The 21,356-nt window shown below is 48.6% G+C and overlaps 1 protein-coding gene across 3 annotated transcripts in view; it reads left to right on the plus strand.

The window, feature by feature from the left end:
- The window catches only part of SMOC2 (SPARC related modular calcium binding 2), a 153,077-nt gene extending 132,232 nt beyond the window's left edge, over window positions 1-20,845 (plus strand). For all 3 annotated transcript variants that reach the window (XM_030852932.2, XM_030852933.2, XM_060283372.1), the window contains exons 10-13: window positions 8,336-8,435; window positions 10,223-10,497; window positions 16,856-16,893; window positions 19,300-20,845. In XM_030852932.2, coding sequence (XP_030708792.1) covers window positions 8,336-8,435; window positions 10,223-10,497; window positions 16,856-16,893; window positions 19,300-19,317 — 431 coding nt within the window. In that variant the 3' untranslated portion in view covers window positions 19,318-20,845. The remainder of the gene's footprint in view (window positions 1-8,335; window positions 8,436-10,222; window positions 10,498-16,855; window positions 16,894-19,299) is intronic.
- Window positions 20,846-21,356: the final 511 nt, after the last annotated feature.

The following is a 21,356-nucleotide window of genomic DNA, read 5'->3' on the forward strand; positions in this document are numbered from 1 at the left end:
GACAGTCCACGCTTATCCCTTCTCCGTGGTCTTAAAGATGCACCACCTAAGCATTTCACTGTCGGTTTGGTAACATTCAGAATATTGTGCTCTGGAGAAAATCCAAGCAAAGGTAGTTGTTTTGTTGCTCTGAGTGACAGTGAGAGGGAGGGAAGCCGCCTGACTCAGGAAAGCCTTGAAGGGATGGTCAGAAGTAACCCTAATACTGCTGACAGTATCTGCTGGTCAAAACACCTCATTACGACGTGGACCCGTGTCCTCAAATGCTTCCTGTTCCTCGGCCGACAGGAGACCTCCAGAAAGTCTGTGCTTCCCACAAAACTGACATCTGTCTTACTTTATCACCATAAACCCTCCTCTCTTGTCACCAGTATTTTACTTTATAAGCTCCTTAAGGGTACAAGAGGTGCTTTCCACCCAGCATGTGGTTAATAAGTAGCTATCAAAGGAATGTTTGAAGGACATAATATTGTCCTTGAGAAATGTAGGGAGACTCAGGAAACATAAACACTGTCTCTGAGACAAATATTCACAGTTAACTTATCAGCTATTCCGAATTCCTAGTGCACATGCTGGACTCAGATGACCCACCCAAGAGAGAAATAAAATCAACGGCAAAGAGTGTCTCGAACATCACAGCTGAGGGAACCTCAGGGCATTTAGTGAATGAGAAGGCGGATTCTCTGAGCCCCAGCTCTCTCTGACCGCATCTCCACGAGAATCATTTCTGGGGGCCCTTTAGGCATCGACTTTAACCCAACTCCGATATTGCTAAATGTTAAGTAATCAAAGCACAACCTCAAGCTACAAACCTCTTTGTTTAGAATGATGAAAAGCTGTGTTGAAAATACGAAAAAATAAATACAGTATATAAAATATGTAAATATAGAAAAGATTTAAAAAATTAGAGTTAATACATAAGAGTAGTGATTTTGATTTTATCTTAAGAGTGGAAAGTTTAGTGCTTTTTCTTTAGGGTTTTTTTTTTTTTTTTTTTTTTTTTGCGGTACGCGGGCCTCTCACTGTTGTGGCCTCTCCCGTTGCGGAGCACAGGCTTTTCTAATTATCTCTTTAACTTTTTTAAACGTTTAAACTGCATATAAAGTTAAAAATTAAGAAAAAGGCACTTATTAAATTAAGGGAGGGACATAAAATGTTTCACAGAGAAAGAGTAACAGGACACGTCATCTTTCACTCGTGCCCGTAGGAAGCTCAGCGTGAGCAACTTTATAAGAACGGATCTGGGGACTGAATCCAAGTGCGCCCTCTGCTGAGAGTGTCCTCTGTCCTTGTCGTGTTCGGGAGGCTGTGTGACCTGGCCGTAGCCCCAGCCCTGGAGCGCTGCCCCCTCCAACCCCTGATTTCCCCTGAACCCGCTTCTCAGGTCTCTGGGCTCCACTCTGACCTTGGTCTCAGCAATCTTGTCCCTGGACCACAGGCCACAGCCTCAACCTGGGCTCCCGGGGACCCCACTGTCCATCGAAAACCCACAGAGTGGGCTCCGTGCCACTCATTAATCACATGGTGCGGCCCGTCCGTATCTTCCAAGGGCTGCGATTTCCCTCCAGATCAAGTCCCAGCTCCTTTCTGTGGCTCCGGGACCCCGCGGTGCCTGCACCCCACTTCTCACTCCCGCCGTCCTTTCCCGTCTTGTCCCACGCGCCCGGGCTTCCTCACAGCCCCTCAGCACGCCTTGCCCCCAGCCCCGGGGCCTTTAGGCGAGCTTCTCCTTCTGCCTATTCAGAAGGGCTTGCTCCACGCTTCAGGGCCCGGGTCCTCAGCAGGGAGATGTTAATTTGTCTGATGTCACCGTCCACCCGCAGGAGAGGGCAGGGCCCTGGACTGTTTGTGCCCCTCTGCCCCAACACAGCGACTACGGCCTGGCAGCCTCTGAACTCCTGATCAGTGAGGACGACGCAGGGCCCTCCCCCCCGGGGTTCCGGTTCTCCAGCTCAGCCAGAACCTCGGTCTTCCTCTGACCGCCTCCTTCCCTCCCTTCCCCCCGCCCCTCCTCCTTCCTTGGCAGAACCTCGCCGTGATCCCCAGTTTGGCAGGTTGTCCTGAGGCGGAAGCATGGGGGCTGGAAGATGCAAGTCGGTGGAATAGTGCAGACCCCAGGTGCGGGGACCCCCCTCCGTGGACCCTGGGGGCCCCAGGTGGGATGCGTGGACCCCATGGCCCGAGATGGGCGTGTTGCACGTGTTTAAGGGAAGTCAGTGCTTGGGAAACAACCCACGAGCTCAGTGTTTAATTGAGGAGAATGTGGACTCGGAAGGAGGCCAGCGTTTCGGCCGAGGGAAGACGCAGGGCTGCCGTGCTTGTGGGCTGTCGGCAGGGTCAAGCAGGCTTCTGCAGTTGAGTGCTGGCAGAGCCCGCCGCGGAGCAGAGCGGGGGTCACATGTGCTACTGGGCCAGAGAGTCCCTCTGCACCTTTGTCTCTGGGTCTCAGAGGCCCTTGACTTTGTGGCAGGTTCTGTAGAGCTTTTCTTTCTCTTCACCGGATTGTTGTGCTGTAAACGTGACGATGAGCGTCACAGCAGTTTTATTTCCCGTTTCTCGAGACGATCAACCCCGTGGATGGTTTTATTTGATGCCTCACTTTCCCCTCCTCAGCTGCACGAGGAGAGTCTTCCACCAGGGAACAGACCCACCGTGTCTGCACGTGCAGACCCAGGCAGTATCCAGGGTCCAGGAGGTGCGTGGGTCGCACCTGGAGCACTTTGCAGGCCTCTGGCTACACACAGGGAAAGAGCGCAGCACGGTTCATCCTGTGTTTACACTTACTTTCAGGTAAAGGTAATTGAGAAGGAAATTACACACCACGCAGCTGCTTTTATGGAGTTCAAAATATTGCACATGAAATAAAGGGATTTAAAATCTGGTGCCTAAAGTTCACGCAGAGTTAGCAACCTTAAGACTGTGTTAGTCTTCAGGCAAGAGTGGCTCTAAGCCATTGCAAAGAGATAGTTATCAGTGCTTCTCTTCATGTTCCTAGAGGAGCGGGTGTAACTTTATTCCCGTTTCTCACAACCCCTGAAGGCAGCGAATGGTGGGTCTCAATTCTGACCCACACCCTACAGGTAAAATGCGTTCATATTACTCTGGGGGAAATTGCACAAAACTGGACTTCCCTGAAAATTGCTATGATACATTCTTAAAACTTTGGGAGAAAGACAAGCCTTATGTGTGTTTTAAATCCTGGCTTTATTACCATAAAATTTTGATCTTCAGGGATTTGGTGTTGCAAGGAGAATTTTCTACCTGCCCAAGTTCTTCTCTGGTTTTTTTCACTGAAGACACTATACAGGCCTTTGGGAATGTCCAGTTCCTCCATTAAAGTTCTGACCAAGTCCAGAAAAATACAACACTTCCAGGCTTCTGCTCGGCCCTGTTGTCACAGCCATGGGCCAAGGGAGAAGGGATGCCTGCATCTCACCTCCTGCATCTCACCTCCTGTATCCCTACCTCCCCCATCCATGTGTCTCCCTACTGCCTCCTCACAGGGAATCCTAAGATGCCATGCCAGAGTTCTTTGACAGACGTGACACATACCTGATAAACATTTAGAGAAATTTGTTCCCCATTGGTTGACTTCCAAATTTGAGGAGCTAAACCTATAAACAGAAAAGTAGGTAATTATAATGGAGTTAATAAGTGTGCAGGTATAATACAGACACACACACACACACACACACACACACACACACACACACACACACACAGCTCCTCAGACAGATATGAAAAAAATCAGAGAAGGGTGTGATTTTTGTTTCCATTTCATTTTATTTCTCACCTACATCAGTTTTCTAGACATTTGAAATAATAAACCAGCCAGATGGAGATTTTAAGCTGCCCACTGTTAGACGCTTGAAAGCCAGATTAATTAGTGTCACTGTCCTGTGACACTTTTCATCCCATCCAGTCGCCTGGTCGTCTAGTGGGATCCCCCCTCCCGGTCTCCCTGCCCAGCAGCCCACAGACCTCACCTGCTGGGTGATGCTCAGACTACGGTTAGGGACCGATGCTGGCTGACACGGGTGCAAAATTACGGATTTGCCACCGTTTCATGCCTTCTCTCGGTACGTGCAGGAGGACGTTGCCACCCTCCGACTTCCCTTCCTCTGGTGTCGGGTTTCCTTTAGGGGTGATCCTGAGTGCTCACTAGTCACCATATGGAGTGGGGTTTCATGATGTGGTCCAGGTAGCCGTCCTGAAAATGTTTCAATCTGTACTTTAAAGAAAAAGGGAAAAGACGAAACTGTATAAGTAAATTTGCTGAAATCAGTCATTTCTATACCAAAAACTTGCTTTTTTAAAATAAGGATGTTTTGTAGGCAGTGTAGAACACATTCATTTTAAGAGGTATCAAGTAAAGTAAGTTTTTAAGGCATCACATGTGACCCAGTTTCCCTGGGGCCGAGTGGCGCCTGGCATCTCGGGAGCCAGCAGCCAGTCGGCTCATTGCTAACAGGCAGCCGGGGTTGAGGACGGGGACAGGCGGGTGGGGGGCTGCCCTGGGACGGGGCCGCCAACTTACTGGCGGACAGACCAGGATCAGAACCCAAGTGTTTGCACAGAAATGCAACAGGATGCTGAGTATTTGCCTTGGACTCCACAGATGAATGAAATCAGCTGAGCATCTTCAGCACAAGCTGGCTGTTTTATTTTGCCTCAGATTTGTACATAAATGGCTGCAGTCATTCTGCTTCCAGCTTTGAAAAGGACAGTCTGGTTTCCTCTCTCTACAAATGTTTCTTTAACTGGCTGTCAGTTCTCCATGGAAGTTCCTGGCACGGGGCCGTCCCTGCCCTGCGTCTCCCCTGACCCAAGCCTTCTGAGCTCTACTCCACTCCCGCAGGGAACAAGCTTGTGGGTGGACACAAATAAACAGTGACTAGGTGTCCTGTCACGGAGCCTGCAGGCTGTGGTTTCAAGGACACAAGATTTATGGGCGCTTCTGGCCGCATGGAGGCCGTGCAGGCGGAAGGGGAGGTGAGCTGCTGGGAGGAGGTCGGAGGTCCCTGGGCGCTTGACGTCCCCGGGGGGACAGCTCGATGAGCTGAGCCCAGGACACGGGAGGCTGCGTGGCCACAAGCATGGTCTGCGGGCAGGGCCCAGATCTCCGCGGTCGTCACCGTGGCCCGAGGGAGTGACTGTGGAAGAGCTGAGAGCGCTGCTCTGTGCCTTGCAGGGAGCCCGGCGGTTTGGGGGGCGCGTCCCTTTCACCGCCAGCCCCGTTGTTCCTTTTCGAGGCCTGGTCCATTTCACGGTGGTGAAATTTGGATTTCATGGTACTTATGTCATTTCTCATATAATGAGAATTCACTTCTTAATAATGTGCTAATTTTTCATTCTGATTTCTTCTCATTTTTACAAACGCTGTACTGGGATGAGCGTGCCTGGGGCTCTCGTGTCCCCCCGAGGAAGCACCCTCTCAGGATATCTGAGTAAAGGCACGTGAGCTGAAGTACAGCTAGCGAGCGAAGGCCGAGGCCCTTTCACCTCTCTGTCCTCAGTCCGGTCGGCCGTCGACCCCGCCCGACCCTGGACACGCAGGGACTGTCTTCCCGGAGTGCGCGTTGCTGTGGGTGCCGCCCCATCCCTGTGTATCCACGCGCTTACTTGGAAATGACGCTGCTGTTGCTATTTCAGGAGTGGTTGTCCTGAAAATCAGGAACCACACTTCTCACAGTGCGAGGTCACCCTCCATCTCCGTCTCCCCGTCAAGCCAGGTGAGGACCTCGGCCCCGAGAACCGGGATCTGACGGGTCTGGGAAGATTGCTCACCCCCGGACCCCAGACCTCCGCCTGGGTCCCAACAAGTGTTCGCTCCGAGCGGGCTTTCCCATCAGCAAGTCGACTTCGTGTGTGCACAGAGCACGGGGCGGACATCACTGGAGGCTGGTCTCAGGATGCAGCAGCTCTGCCTCTCTGAACCTAAACCGTTTTTCTCTTCCCTTTACTTAAGTGAAGTTCAGTGTCTTTGCAAATAAATATGAAAAGTATTCTTTGTTGGACTAGAGTAGCTCTCAACTGCGAAATATGATCCTTAGCAGAAAGATCTGTGCGCTTCGCCGTCTGTAGCTTATACCACGTTAGAAACATGCTATAGCAGGATTGATTTAATATTGGTTAGAAGTCGATTAAATTTAACTGCTTGTTGTGTTAAAGCCTTCTGAAGCCTTTAGGTGCCGTTAGTCTTGTGTTTCCTGATGCATACACATCACTTTCTAATTAAAAATCTTGTGTTGCTTTACCTCCTTTGGGGGGAAATGATAAAATTAACAGCAACAGAATAACCGGGGTGCGTCCCCACTGAAGTCATACTCACCGCACAGAGCACAAGCATAACGCTTTCCTACAGCTGTTCACAGCCCTGAGCAGTTTCTCATCAGCTCAGCCTTTTCCCAGACACCTGCGTGTTTCCTACCTGCACCACAGCCCTCCCGGGGTATCTTGACGCCAGCCGGGGTGTGGGACTTCACGGGGGCAGCTGGGACCGGGGCGGGTTATGCCCACCCCCTGACACATCCCTGCCTGCCTGCCTGCTGTTCTCTGTTCCTCTTGGTGGTCAGGCGAGCTGCTCTCAGAAGCATTCATTACTGTGACAAAGGGCAAAGGGCGCTGCCCTGTCTCAGAGCTGGCGCTGACAGGGCTGCAGGAAGTCCCCCAGGTCCCCAACGGCCCCAGACACGCCTGCAGCCTCAAGTCTGCCATTGCCTCCCCACGGAATAGTTAATGAGATAATTATTTTTTTCTTGAAAAGTAACATTCTTGCAGTGGTCCTGGGGGTTTCCCTATAGATTATAATCTACCTTTCCAGTTGCGTTCAAAGGGAAAAGGGGAATAACACAGCTCTACGTTCGCCCTTCCCCGACCCTTAGGGATTCGCATCTGTTTTCTGATATGTGTATTTAACGAAGTGGAAACTGGTGTAAATGGATTCCTGCTCTAGGCAATTAACATGTGCTTGAATAATAATAACAAAAACTTGTGTCAAAAGGAAATTTATGAAACCCAGAGTTCTCTAACTGAATAAACACGTTGGTCTTTGAACGACTTGGCTGTCGTAACACAGCGCCACCATCCGATCCGCGTGGAATGTTCCTCCTGCTTCCCAGACTCCAGGAAGACATGTCAAGCTGCATCTCTTTATCCCGAAACGGCGAGGAGGGTGGAGGGGGGTTTAGGGATAGTTAACTTGTAGGTAAAGTGTACTGTAGAATGTTGAGCTTCCAGTAAACTCAATTACAGAATTACTCGAAGGCCCTCCACTGCCTTCGGACTCAGGCTCCCTTGACAGGACTCTGGGGCCGTGTCTTCTCCAGCCACGTGAGCTTGGGGTGTTTTGCAGCACCCGGGGCCTCCTACGTAATGTGGGGCAGAGATGCTATGTACTGGGATTGCAGCTTTGGGACCAATGAGATGGTAATGCCTGGGAATCTCTTAGTCTCACATAGTGATAATTCAATAAATCTTAGCGATTGTAATTCACAGAAACTGTTTAAAATCAACATATATGGATTGCAGCATGCTTATAAGTGTTCAGATGAGCTCATTGGTACAGGGCGCCCGACACACTGATTGTTTATTTAATTTTTATTTTATATCGGAGTATAGTTGATTTACAATGTTGTGTTAGTTTCAGGTGTACAGCAAAGTGATTCAGTTATACATATACATATATCTATTATTTTTCAGATTCTTTTCTCATATAGGCTATTACAGAATATTGAGTAGAGTTCCCTGTGCTCTACAGTAGATCCTTGTTGATTACCTATTTTATATTTAGTAGTGTGTATGTGTTAATCCCAAACTCTTAATTTATTCCCCCTGCCCCACCTTTCCCCTTTGGTAATCCTAAGTCTGTTCTCTATGTCTGTGAGTCTGTCCCTGTTTCACAGATGAGTTCATTTGTGTCATATTTTAGATTCCACATGTAAGTGCTATCACTTATGATATTTGCCTTTCTCTGTCTGACCTCACTTAGTATGGTGATCTCTGGGTCCCTCCGTGTTGCTGCAGATGGCATGATTTCCTTCTTCTTTATGGCCCAGTAGATTCACTGTATATACGTACCACATCCTCTTTATCCGTTCATCTGTCAGTGGGCATCTAGGTTGCTTCCACGTCCCGGCTATTGTAAACAGTGCTGCAGTGAACATTGGGGTGCATGTCTCTTTCTGAATTAGGTTTTTCTCAGGGTATATGCTCAGGAGCAACACCCTGATTTCCGAATCCTACATAAGCCTTTCTTCCCATTACAGAGGAAAATCTGCTGTACTCTTGGAGTTCTGGGAAATATGAAAAGATGTCCATACTTGATTTTTTTCAGGCTGTCCTGGTGCCAAAAAGAACGAGTTTCTGACGAGTGTGCTGGACGCGCTGTCCACAGACATGGTCCACGCCGTCTCCGACCCCTCCTCCCCGGGCAGGTGCGTGCGCTCAACTGCAGAGCAGGAGGCTGGAGGGCAGAGCCCAGACACTGGCATCTGAGGCCTGATCCACTTAGCAGACACGGCAGGGCCTGCAGGAAAGAAGTCCCCTCCCCAAACCTGAGGTCACTTCCTTTGTCTGGAGGACATTTGTTTAGCAGGTTCTCTTGTAATGCGATCAACCCAGGGAGGATGTTGCCATCAGGGACAAGGCCCAGACCTTGGGATTTTCCCAGGTTCCATCAGGCAGGGGTGGGGGTGGGGGCGGGGGGAGGGGAGGGGATGGGAGGACCCTGGTCCAGAGGGCTTCCTGCTTTGGAATCACATTTTAGAGCTATTGACTGGATTTTAAATACTTTGAATTAAAATGTTCAAATTAAAATTCTCAAAATAGGATTTCTTTACAGTAAAATATATATGACATAAAATTTACCATCACAACCATTTTCAAGGCTGCAATTCAGTGTCATTAATTACATTAACAAAATGTTCAAAATCTGACTTCTAAAACTCTGGAAACTTGCTCTGTGTACCTGGTGGAAATTCTGCAGTTCTGGGGCTGAGGCTTTGAGCTTTGCTTCCGGAGAGACTGTTAATTCCCTGAAGCCGTTCGTCTCTGTGGGTGACGTCCCTAGGAGGGTAGTTTGCAGTGTTTAATGGATATAGTGTTTCAAGTGCTGGATCTCCCCTGTTAATTAGTAATAATTAATCTCTCTATTTTAAAGCACATTTTCTGATTGGGAATCTTGCTGTCTTTATTTCCTTAGAGCACTGGCCTTCTTCCCTGCCTGCCCCAAACCTTGATTATGTCACCTATTCTAGATGATCTAAAGCTTCCTGGTCTTCTTCAGCTCAAAGCCCGCCTCTCTCTGTCTCTGTTTAAGAGTAAGACTGCAGAAGAAAACAAGGCAGTGCTAGTGAATCCAGTAGTAAATTAAATGATGAAGCAAAAAAAATATATAATCACCCAATTTTCAAATTGACCTCTTATATTCTTGGAAAGATAGATCTTCTCTGTAAAACTAAAACTGAAAGCAGTAAATGAATTTCCATCCTAGAAATTCATTTCTGAAAATTTGGGAAATAACTAATAGCATCAGAAAGCCCTAATACCTGGGAACTTTTGGTGTCTGACTCACTCTTTACGCCCATGGAAACGCAGAGACCAACAGCCAGACAAGGAAGGAAGGACCAGGGACTAGGTGAGCACCTGCTGCACCTTCCACCTGGTGAGAAGGCCCAGTGTAACATCTGGGATGGCTCCAAGATCAGCCTCAAAGCCAGGCCTTCCAAAAGAGTTTTTTACTTATATCTTAAAGCATCAACCTTTTGTTTTTTTTAATCCAGGGAAAGATGTCTGGTTACCACTTTAAGATATATGTTGTTTTGCACCTTTTAGTTTATCCGTGGCATAAACAACCTGCCCGTGAGTCACAATTAAAGGAGCAGAGATCCTCTGGGTCCCAGGTTGAGTAGGTGTGCGATGTGTGGGCCGATGGGCCATCCCCACGGGGCTTTGTCCGCGTGACTTGCCAACGCCCAGCGTGTGATTGGCCTGCACAAGTTCACTGTGCCATTTGCCTTTTTGAAACCAACTTGAAAGTTTTTTGCCAAATTTCTATTTCTAAGTTATTTTTAAAAATCATTATATCAAATGGCAAAGCCACGCAGCCTTAGGCCCTCCTTCCAGGAAAGTCAGAGCACGGGGGCCCTCGCTGGAGGGACCAGGGCCGGGTGGGGAGGCAGCCAGGCTGCCGGGGGCCCCTGACCACCCGTGTGTCTTCCAGGCTCTCGGAACCTGACCCCAGCCACACGCTGGAGGAGAGAGTGGTCCACTGGTATTTCAAACTGCTGGATAAAAACTCCAGTGGGGACATCGGCAAAAAGGAAATCAAGCCCTTCAAGAGATTCCTTCGGAAGAAGTCCAAACCCAAAAAATGCGTGAAGAAGTTTGTTGAATACTGTGATGTGAATAACGACAAGTCCATTTCCCTGCAAGAGTTGATGGGCTGCCTGGGCGTGACCAGAGAAGAAGGTGAAACTAACACGAGGAAACGGCACAGTAAGAGCCTTTCTCATTCTTTTGCTCCCACGTGTGTCCACTCTCGACGGCGTCTGTTGAGTCTTACGATGTAGAGACTGTCCTTGCAGTCTGAGGGTGGAGGGAAGTCTGATGTGTCACATGACTGTAGGTCACCGTCCGTGGAAGCACTCACAGACCGTCGTAAGCGGTCAAGGGGAAGCCGGGTGGGAAAGGTGGGAGCTGAGTGGTGTCTGGAGACAAGTCTCACTGTTCCGTCCGGGGGGCGCGGGGTAGGGGGTGCCCTTCTCCAGGGGCGCCTTCTGATGCTGAACAGCAAACTGGGCACCCTTGGGAGTAACTCGGGAACTCCACGCATGAGCCCGACCAAACACTCAGCCCGGTTTATTAGCAGCTCAGTAACTCGGGAACTCCACGCATGAGCCCGACCAGACACTCAGCCCGGTTTATTAGCAGCTCAGTAACTCCTGTTTCCAAACCAGTTATCTCAATGGTTGAAACAGTGTCTCAGCTGCGTTACCAGATGTGTGTATCTCTTCCGTGAACCCAAACGCTGTCAGCAGCCCAGGGGCCGTGTGCGGACTTGATGGTTTGCAGAGACCTCTCCCATCTCTGCTAATTTATGATTCTGTTATTCTGTTACCAAACTTGCAGCATATTTGAAACATGAAGCAAGTTTGAGAGTAGGTTCCGGAGCATCGGTAGATGGTGGTCTTTACACGTCCTCGTAGTTGCAGCTCCGCTGGGACGCGGAAGTCCTGGCCGCTGACCCCGACTGTGGGCTTCGGGAAAGGACTGCATCTGTGTTATCAGTTTCTGTGTCCCGAGCACTCGTCATGATAGTCGTTCCGCATGATTCAGCCGAACTTGGTTCCAGGCTAGATCCCTGTAATTGTGAAAGGACTCTTGCTAATTTTCCTGTGAGAAGTTACTCCTGGAAGAGTTGAGTTTTATTTTGAAGACCTCCGTATGGGGTCTCGGAAGCTAAGTGCACTCCATGTTGCCTCGAACATGTCCAGACTGCAAACAGCGGTAAAAATACGCGGCCGCCCACTTTGCTGACCTTGTGGGGTGAGGATGACGTTTCCTGGCAGGATGTGGGTCCTTGCTGCCCTCTGATGGGGGTCAGACTCAGAAGGCTCTCGTCGTGGAAACATTGTGTGCAGCATTCGCCACGCTGCTGTGTGTCTGCAGGCGGGGTGTGGGGGGCCGAGCTGGCGGGTCAGGGGGTGACCAGCCCCCATCACCATCCTGCCTCACGGTCCCCGTGGCTCCTTCTTTTCTCCCAGCCAGGCCAGGGATGGGGGTGAGGCTGCCCTCATTCTCACTTGCAGATGAGAAACCCAAGAGCGTCGTGTGGCTTCCAAGCCCTACAGCCACCCGAGGCGTGCGGCGGGTCCACCCTGAACAGCGGCCCAAGCGCACGGGTCCGCCTGCAGGAAACCGGCACCTGCTGGGCTGCAGCTTCTGTCGGGGTTTCCTCAACCCCGCGCAGCCCTGCCCTGCAGCCCCCGGGGGGGCCTTGGACGTTTCCAGTCCAAGCAGTCGCCCCCGCCCTTGCTCTCCTTTGTTGGGGCTTAGGGTCGCTGTCTGCCGCTGTCTGACACTGCCTGTGATTCTTGGACCTGGACAGACGTTCTCACTCACCCTATGCTTTTTTTTTCGATTTTGGTCCCCATAGGGTCCCAAGAGACAAGTGACCTATTGCAGTTTTAGGACATCCTGGCAGCCCGGCGTCTCGGAGGCCCAGGGGATCACCATGGGAGCCAGCGGGGAGCCGGTGGCCAGCTAGCTGGAGGCTGGGGGACTGTAGCTCCCCCGGCCCTGGGGCTCTGATGATTGCCGGGGAGGGGGATGAACGCTGACCCAGTGACTCGTTTCAGCTGTTGCCAGGTTGGCTTGGGGCCGCGGTGGCCCTTCCTCCGTTCCAGAACCCAGCCTTGAACTTGTGGAAGAGTCCAGTTTTGTGGTTTCAATGAGCAAATTAAGTGCAGGCTCAACAGTGTGTAGAATCTGCTCTTTTCATCTTTAATCATCACCCCTTTCTGAAGGGCCCAGGCCAGTCCATTGTTTGCAAGGATCCCCCTCTTGGTGAGCACCCAGACCCCTGAGCCTCGTCCGCGTGCCTGAGGGACGTCCCTCGCCAGGGGCACGGTCCTTTCTGCATGTTTACTAAATACAAAGGAAGTCAGCAAATGGAGATGCTGGGCAGGGAGAGCGGGCGGGGTTGGGGTGGGGGGTGGGGGTGGAGGCCCAGTGCGTGGCGGCTTTGCCAGGAGCATAATTGGCCTCAGAGGAGCGGCGAGTGTGAGGCATTTTGAGATGGAACGGGATCCCTCCAGTAGTTTCAAGTTGAATTCTGAGCAGTGGGGAAATCACTCTCCTGGATGCCACCGCCTGACCCAGCCCTCTGTTCTACAGAGAAGGCCGCGCTCTCCACCCGCCCCCACTCTTCGTGGCTCAGTCCACAGCGTGGATGGGTCATTTCCAGAAGCGTTAACCACGAGTGGGTGTGTTGTTTAAACACCAGCACTTGGTGTGAATTGGTACCACGTAGCCTGTGTTGAGCCCACGGGTTCCGGGGCGTCAGGAACCACTGCGCTCGTGGGTGAGTCCTGAGTTTCTGCAGAAGGTACAGATCGTGCTGAGAAGGGTGTGCAAATCCCAGCCCTCGGTCAGGTACAGGACTTCTGACTTTGTGGCTAATGAAGTGCTCAGTTCTCTTAGTCATTCATTCGCTCAACACAAACGTCGAGGATCTGCCGTGAATCACGGGGCGGAGGTGGGAGCTGAGTCTCAGAAGCTCCGCAGTTTGTAGGGAAGATAGAAAAGCCCTAGAACGGCCCGCGCGTAAGGCGTGGGTGTGAGTAGGCTGCTGCCCGGGCCCTGAGGAGGCAGCTCCCAGCTCGAGGACTCGGGAAAGCGTCACTGGGCCAAAAGGATGGACGGGACGGCCCAGCCCCTGTGCCAAGCACTGGGACACTGGTGCCTCCCCTGGAGCATCTCCAATGCAAAGCCTCAACACTGCCCAGTCAGAGCCCGAGGCATGAGGGGTAACTGCGTGACACCCGAGGACAGCCTCATCGGAGAGCCCAGGGACCGTGAGAAGGGGCTCCTGGTCAGGCGTCTGCCAGCCAAGGGTGCCTTCGCGGGAGAAACGGGATCGGAAGCTGGTCTTCCTGGAAACTCTGAAGGTCGGTCGGTCTTGCTCTGCTCTGAGGACACCATGACAGCTCTCACCCCGCACGCTGAGGCCTCAGGAAGCTGATGTGAATCCAGCACCTTCAGGGTCACGATCCTGGACACCTACCCTGTTGTAAACAAAACTGTCTCAAAACCCCAGCTCCCTGTCAGCACCAGCGTTGGACCTCTGAGTTGGCTCCAGGGCCTTAGCCGATCACATGCCCTGTTGTTTTTTAATCTGGTTAGGTAATGGAAAACTTGAGGTGTGGCCAGTCCAACAGATCAGGAGCCAGTGCTGTGGAGAAGATGGTGCCCACAGAGGAAGTGCACTCCCCCGGCCCCAGCTGCTCTCGGGCTGCAGGATGCTGCCCTCTGCCCCTGGGTGGGGGGCGGAGCGGGGGCGCCTCCACACCTCTCCTCGGGGCCGGGGCTGCGTTCTCACAGAGGACAGAACGCACGAGGGGAACAGAGAACAGGTTTGCGGGCAGAGCGGATGCGCAGAAGGGGTGCAGGCCACGTCCTCTTGCCGAGAGGGGTCTAGGGTCTCCGCACAGCCCTACAAGGGGACACAGAGAGGGTGGGTGTGTAACCCTGCTATCAGGGGAGCGAATTAACAGCATAACACCTTGATGCCATCATCATTTAGTAGAAATGTTTACATGACTGCAGAATCTTGGGTTATCAGTCATCTTCTTTACGTGCCTCTGACTAAACCGACGTGTCTGGATTTTATTGTCTCGCTAGTAACCAGGAAGATAGCGCGTGTGACCCCCTCTCTTCCCCCACAGAAGCTGACTTTGGTAAAAGTGGCAATTTGGTCAAAAATGAGCATTGGGAATTTAGATACATTATTAGCTGATCTTGCAACCCTTTTTTTTTTTATCTTGCAGAATTTCTCTAAGAGTTTTTCAACTCTTACCTTTTTTCAACTTTATTATCATTTATTTTTTACTACCCTGTGTAATTTGAAATAGTGAAAAGTCAGAAAAACCTAAGTATTCAGGAAGGGGTTAGTTGGGACAGTCTAAATATCCAATTGGCTGCCAGTTTCTTTTGTTTTCTTTATTTTTGCTCACTAGTTAACAATACATTTTTTATTCTAAAAAATATGAGAAATTAAATAAAGAACATAAATAACACATGACCTTTTATTCTGAGACAAAATCAGACCAGATCTATAGCTTTCCAGAAAATATTTCTATGCACATACACATACATGTTTATGTACTATGATTTTCACTACAAAATGGTGTCATAATGTACATACTTCATTAATCACACTTGTTTTAAGCAAGTGCACAAGATTTTGCATTTAAAGTTTTGCAACTAAGACATGTTATTGGGAGCTTGGTCTCAATTTTCACCATTACAAAAAATGCAAAAATGAAAAAAACCCTGAAAACTATTGAGAACTGATAGAGCCTAGAAAAAAAAAATTTCTGAAGAATTCAGAAAAAAAGTTCACAAAAGATGATACCATGCCCTCATGATTCTCCAAAATGACCATTGTGCAGAAAATCAGCAATTAGGAAATAGTCACTTTTGACCAAATTATCTTTTTCAGCCAGACTGCCATGCCAGCTACATTCTCTCAGACATACTGCCTTACAGCCAAATTGCCGTTTGCCGTGTCACCTGGAAGCAATCACTATCATTCGATACCGAGGAAGCCACCCTTCCCGCCATGCACACACACCCATCGCTGAGCTCTGTGGTAGGAGCTGGGAAATACATACTCATTTTCTCACCGAAAAGTATTTTTATTGATGTGGCATGGCTTCGTATTTATTTTGATGATGTACATTCTGTTTCATTCAAATTACTTAACAGTTTATTATTTTTCTGCCCTTCACGTATTTTAAATGGAACTTTTCCCTACTCCTTCTTGAGTGGAATATTCCATCCAGTGTCATTAATGAAATTTATACTCTTTTCATCTACATAGCAAAGTTCTAAACACCAAAAAACGTTAACTTTTCTTGCTGTAACCTAACTTTAATGTGTAGCTACCTCCAGTGACCAGTAGTCTGATGTTTGCCATAAAAGAAACCAAGAAAAATCTGGGAATTGTTGCTAGTGCAATTGGTTTAGATTAGATTCAAAGTATCAGTTTAAAATTCTTTAAATTTGAACCAATGGCGCAAAAGCCTGCTTTCTCTGTAAAGTAGTCATTTCAGGCAAGGCAAAGCGGAGAGTGGCAACAGAAATTATCCCGATCCCTGGATCATTCAAACTACAAAGGAAAGAGATAGTCCATTTAGCTACCATTTATTTAATATTTTTGCAATTTACTTAATATGTTTGTGTTTCAAATTTTCTTGCTCTATTTCTGTTTGCTTGAATATAGCAAGAGAAGAAGTTTGAACACAGAATAATTTTGCTCTTTATTTTTTTAACTGAATGGATAGACGTCAACAATTAAGGCATTGGGATGAGGGATGCTGCCCTCCGTCTACTGATTCATTCGAAAGATATTTACAGGTGCTCCCTGCTCTAAACATTGGCAAAACCACAGTAAATAAAACAGACAAGAGTTCACATCTTTCTAGAGCTTACATTTTAGTGTGGATGCAAGAAATGAGATAAATAAGAAAAATCCACTGTGTGATGGGTGATGCTAGCTCAGGTGGTGTGGGGGGAGGGGAGGGGCAGGGCTGAATTTCAGGTGGAGATTTGGGGCGGGAAAAGTGCCTCCACAGGTGGCGTCCCAGGTCCCAGTCTTTAAGGAGGCACAGACGGAACCAAGCAGGATTTGGGAACAGTTATTTTGATCCAAACAAGTTCAATGATTCTCGTGATTTAACCAGAAAACCAAAAGATTTCAAAGACCCGGTGCTGGTTCCTAGACTTCCAGCTGCCTGGGTCCTCTCTCCCTGGGAGAGTTTGAAAACTCGGGGAAGGAGGTCTCCACGGCTAGTGGACACGCCTTTGGAGTTTTCGGTAAAATGGAACCGTCTTCTAAAGTTGGGCCAGAGCATTTGTATTGCTGGGAACTGTTTACATCGTGACTTTTATGATCCACTATTTATAATCTATGCTCAGTGTATGTGCAGATGCGTATTTTCTCATGTAAACAAGTCTGCCAGTGGACGACGCTTTCCTACAGTGATGTGGGTTTCTTCCTGAAACATTCTATTTACCTTTTACTAAATAAAGAATATTTGGTTTTTAATCTTTCTTTTTCTTTCCCTGTTAGCCCCTAGAGGTAATGCTGAAAGCACTTCTAATAGGCAGGTGAGTATGTCTACATTGTAGCCTTAATCATTTACTGTTTTAATTATAGGCAATAAAAGTTGAGGTTCTGTCAATTTGTAAAGTGAAGTTCCTTCCAAGAAAAGAAGCAACTTATCGTGTCTACACCCCTGTGAGGCCCCAAATAGCCATGCAAAATTCTGTCAGAAATTACCAACTTGCTGAAACATCAACATTTTGCCCTAATTATTATTTTCTTGCTACTTGAAATTTCAATTATTTTATTATTTTTAGAAAAATTTCTGAGTCCCCTTATTTTTGGAAATATTTACTTTTGAATAGTTCTGCAGGCTGTGGATTTGTAATGTATTCCTTACGCTTGGTTAAGGAGATTGCAGGAACGGGGAGTCTTCTTTTTGCATCTAGGGATCTGAGTGAGACAACTGGCAGCTCCAGAGGGATTTTTCACTTCCTGCTCTGTGTGCTCATAAACATACGTCTATGCTTCTGAATCTGTATTTCTGCCTGTGCAATTAAAGGAGATAATTGTGGTGTCTCTCCGCAGCATCCCAGGCCACAAGCTCTCCAAAGTCTAGCATATTTTCCAGAAGATGAACACGAGCGATTCATTTCTCCCTCTCTCAAAGCCAGGGCTACATCCTCCTTTTTTTTTTTTTTTTTTTTTTTTGCCGTACGCGGGCCTCTCACTGTTGTGGCCTCTCCCGTTGCGAAGCACAGGCTCCGGGCGCGCAGGCTCAGCGGCCATGGCTCACGGGCCCAGCCGCTCTGCGGCACGTGGGATCTTCCCGGACCGGGGCACGAACCCGTGTCCCCTGCATCGGCAGGTGGACTCTCAACCACTGCGCCACCAGGGAAGCCCTACATTCTCCTTTCTTAAGACCACTTGTCAATTTGTTATGTATTTTGTCTTCACCTGCTTGATTCCAGGTCTCTGGTCCCTAAGGCAGGCCCCCGTATTGGTGGTGGGCTTGAAGTGGAGACCTTCCACGCGCACCTTGGATGCAATTTAAAGCCATTTCGTTAGGAAAGATGTGTGATACGGTCGGTCTTCTTTGTTTAGCAAGTGTTTATGGTTTCAGCTTTTAAAATCCCACTGCAAATCACTTGTGCTCTAGAACAGGGCTGGTCTGAAAGCAATGACCTGGGCTGAGCTCCGAAGACTTCCAAACGGTTGTTTTCCTAAGATAACGCCAATGACGGCCACATGGGTGCTGCCTCAGCCTGAAATAAACTCTGTTCCAAACACAAGACTCACTCAGCTTTTTCCCAGAAAAGGAATCCAGAGCGGTTTCCCCAGCTCTTTTGATGGTGTTTATCACTGCCATCTGTGATCCTGGGATGATGTCCTGCCGTGGCCGGCACGTGATAAAGTGATTGAAGACCATACAGATTTCTTTGAAGAATCAGAGTCCCAACCACCAAAATCTTTCACTATATGAATAACCAAACCCAAGAACTATGAAATGAAGGACAGCAAGTAGGATGCATGAAGCTTAGATTTAATCGAAAAGTGAGCTGTCTTTCTTGGTATCTTTTCCAGGCTCCATCACGGCTCAGCAGTGATCAGAGCAGTGCTATCAGCGACTGCTGACGTAGCTTAAAACGTTAGTGCCACCCCTCCCCTAGCAAGTCTGACCAGCTTTCGTTGCTGGTAAAATACATTGATGGCTTATCTTTATCCTCAGCTAATTAAAACAAAACTTCTTATTCACTTAATGCAGGAGATATAGTCCCTCTTCTCGTCCGCTGTTCATATGTTTATCTGGGGAATAAAAGCCAACACAGAAGCCTCCCGAACGTTCAAGTGTAATTATTTGAAATAGACCAACTTGTACTGGTCGGAATGGGTCTACGTGGAGAAATAAACCTGGAAGATTGTACTTTGCTTCTCCTTTTCATTCTATATTATTTTTAATTGGCACAGTGCAGAATTCCAGTGATTTAGTAGACAAAACTTTTCAAGTTATATTTCTTAGAGAGGTCAAATAGTGAATGGACAGGATGAAAAGAAAACTGTTAAAAAAAAAACATGCCTTTATCAAATTTGAAGCATAAATTAGTATTAAAAGTATTTTTATATGATCAATCCATGGTGATTGGAGATTCTGCACAATGTTTAATATATTGAACACACTTACAATCCTTGAAATAAATGCTTTCTCAACGGACATATTTTTCCTGGTATTTCTGATCATTGAGTGGGAGGAAAGTGCTAGAAGTTGAGAAGTGTCCACAATGTTTTTATTATTTTTTAAAATTCTTACACCCCAAATAAAGCACTCTTCCTTTCACATCTATTTAAAAATATTGCTTTTTTTCCCTTGTTGTTACCAGCTGGGTTTATTTTATTCCTAAAAGGCAAGTCTTCGTCTTCAGAGATGAGTGATGCAAATGTCTAAATACATCTCTTTTCTGTCTTTTTTTCAGCCAAGGAAGCAAGGATAAACGACTGACACATCCACGGCGGGTCCTAGACACGTGGCCGACTCCCTCACCAAAAAGCAATTAAAAAACCCCAAACAAACATAGTATATTGCACTTTGTACTTTAACTGTAAATTCACTTTGTAGAAATGAGATATTTAAACAGATGGCTTTAATCTGTGAAAATGGAAAGGCTGGCTTCGGAAAAGTAATCACATACAATGTATGTGTCCTTCTTTGACCTTCAAAATCTGTAGTTGCTGGAGATGTATTTTGAGTGGATTTAAGCTTAGTTTCTTTCTCCTACGCATGTTAACCTGGCAGCAGCCTTGGCCTAAGGCGCTCTGGCTCCAGGCCCGTGTCTCCTCACCAGGGCCGTTACTAACAGCCTCGCCAGGTTGGCGTCGTTGGAAATCGACTGCCCTGGCAGCATCGCTGAGTCCATGTTGGAAGCTTCATGGCGCCGTGGAAGTTTGTAATCAACGGCTGTCTCCGTCATGCAGTTAACGAGCGCACGGGTCTTCTTGTTCCTTGGGATCTCGTGTTAGCTTGTTGGTTTTCCCTCCAGAGTTCTCGCTCACGCAATGAGCTACCCAACCACTGAAGCCCTCTTTACAGGTAGTGCCCTGGTAGAAAAGAACGTTTTGCAAAAGCCCTTTTGGATGTGCCTGCTTTTTCCATTGCAAGCTTCTGTTTGAGTTCTGCCTTGGGCTCAGAGCATTCATGCAGCAAATGCTAGAGGATTCTTTCTGCCTTTCTGAGGCAGCGTGAAGGGGCCCATCGTTCAGAAAAGTAAATTTCGTCACGACCTGACCAAGCCGGCTAAACACGTGCGTCAGCTTGCTTTTTCTCTTACACCTGGCCCCTACCCATCCGACCGTGGCCCGCCCAGGGGCCCCCCGGAAGGTAAAACTGTCCCCTGAACAAATTATGAAGAGTCCCCTTAAAGAAGGCACAGCCAGGCGAAGCAGTGCCTGGGTCTTGACCTCGGCAGCCGGAGACAAAGGCTTGTGGGTCCCCCACCTTCCCTTCTTTCCTGGAGGCCTCAAGGGCTCAAGGGTTTGCCGATGGGAAATTCATCCAAATGGGACTTGAGAGGGGCGCGTGAGGAGCTGAATGCCCCGCTGTGAGCATCAGGGCGGGCCCTCGGGGCAGCCGGCTCCCCGTCTCAGAGCTGGACCCCGGCTTCCGCAAAGGTGCCCGTGGGCTCCATGAAGCATTTAGGGGACAGGCCCGGAGCTGGGGTGACACGCTGTGACGCTGTCTCGGCTCTAGCTTTTGGTTTGGGAAAAAAATCTTCGCGGCCCCAGACCCCCCAACACATGTCAAACGATCTTGAATTTGCATGAAGACGTTTCAAGAGGCGTCTCATTTAAACCGTGCGAAAGTCAAAACGGAAACTTTGGAAACACAAACCCAGCTCCAGTGTGTATCACCATTGTGTAAGAAACAGTTAGGATCCTAAATTTATTGGATGATCTTTTATATTTCTGAACTTTGAATTTAATCCTTTTTCTTAGATTAAAATAAAATATGCTATCAAAACCGTACTTGGCCTCTGGCTTCATTCTGAGGGTGTTTACCATTGGGAAGCAAGGCAGGGGCCCTGGGCTGGAGTGAAAGGAACCCTGGTTCTGCCCCTCTGGCCATGGGACTTGGGACAAGTTACTTAGCCTTTGGGGGCTTCAGTCTTCTGCTCTATCAACAGGGACGACAGTGGCATGCACCCCTGGGTGAAGGTTACGTGTATCCATGTGTGTAAAGGGTGAGGGCCTGGCACAGAGGGTGCAAGCGTTTGCCCTCGTGATGGGAGCAGCCGTCTACTCACTAGGTACCAAAGGCTGGGAGGACTTCCCGTCCTGCCGGAAGCTGTGTGGACCAAGGAAGAGACAGAAAAGGTTCTTATTGTGGTTGAAGCTGATGCGGTTCACAAGTCGCACCGCCAGAGACCCCGTCAGGCCACGTCTTGGTCCCCAGCCCCAGTCTCCAGACCCAGTGTCCGCCCTTGGTTAGACTCTCATTATATCTCCCCTGGACCATTGCAGCAGCTGCTGCTTCTCT

This window comes from Globicephala melas, chromosome 14 (assembly GCF_963455315.2).
Source record: "Globicephala melas chromosome 14, mGloMel1.2, whole genome shotgun sequence".
NCBI classification, from domain to species: domain Eukaryota; kingdom Metazoa; phylum Chordata; class Mammalia; order Artiodactyla; family Delphinidae; genus Globicephala; species Globicephala melas.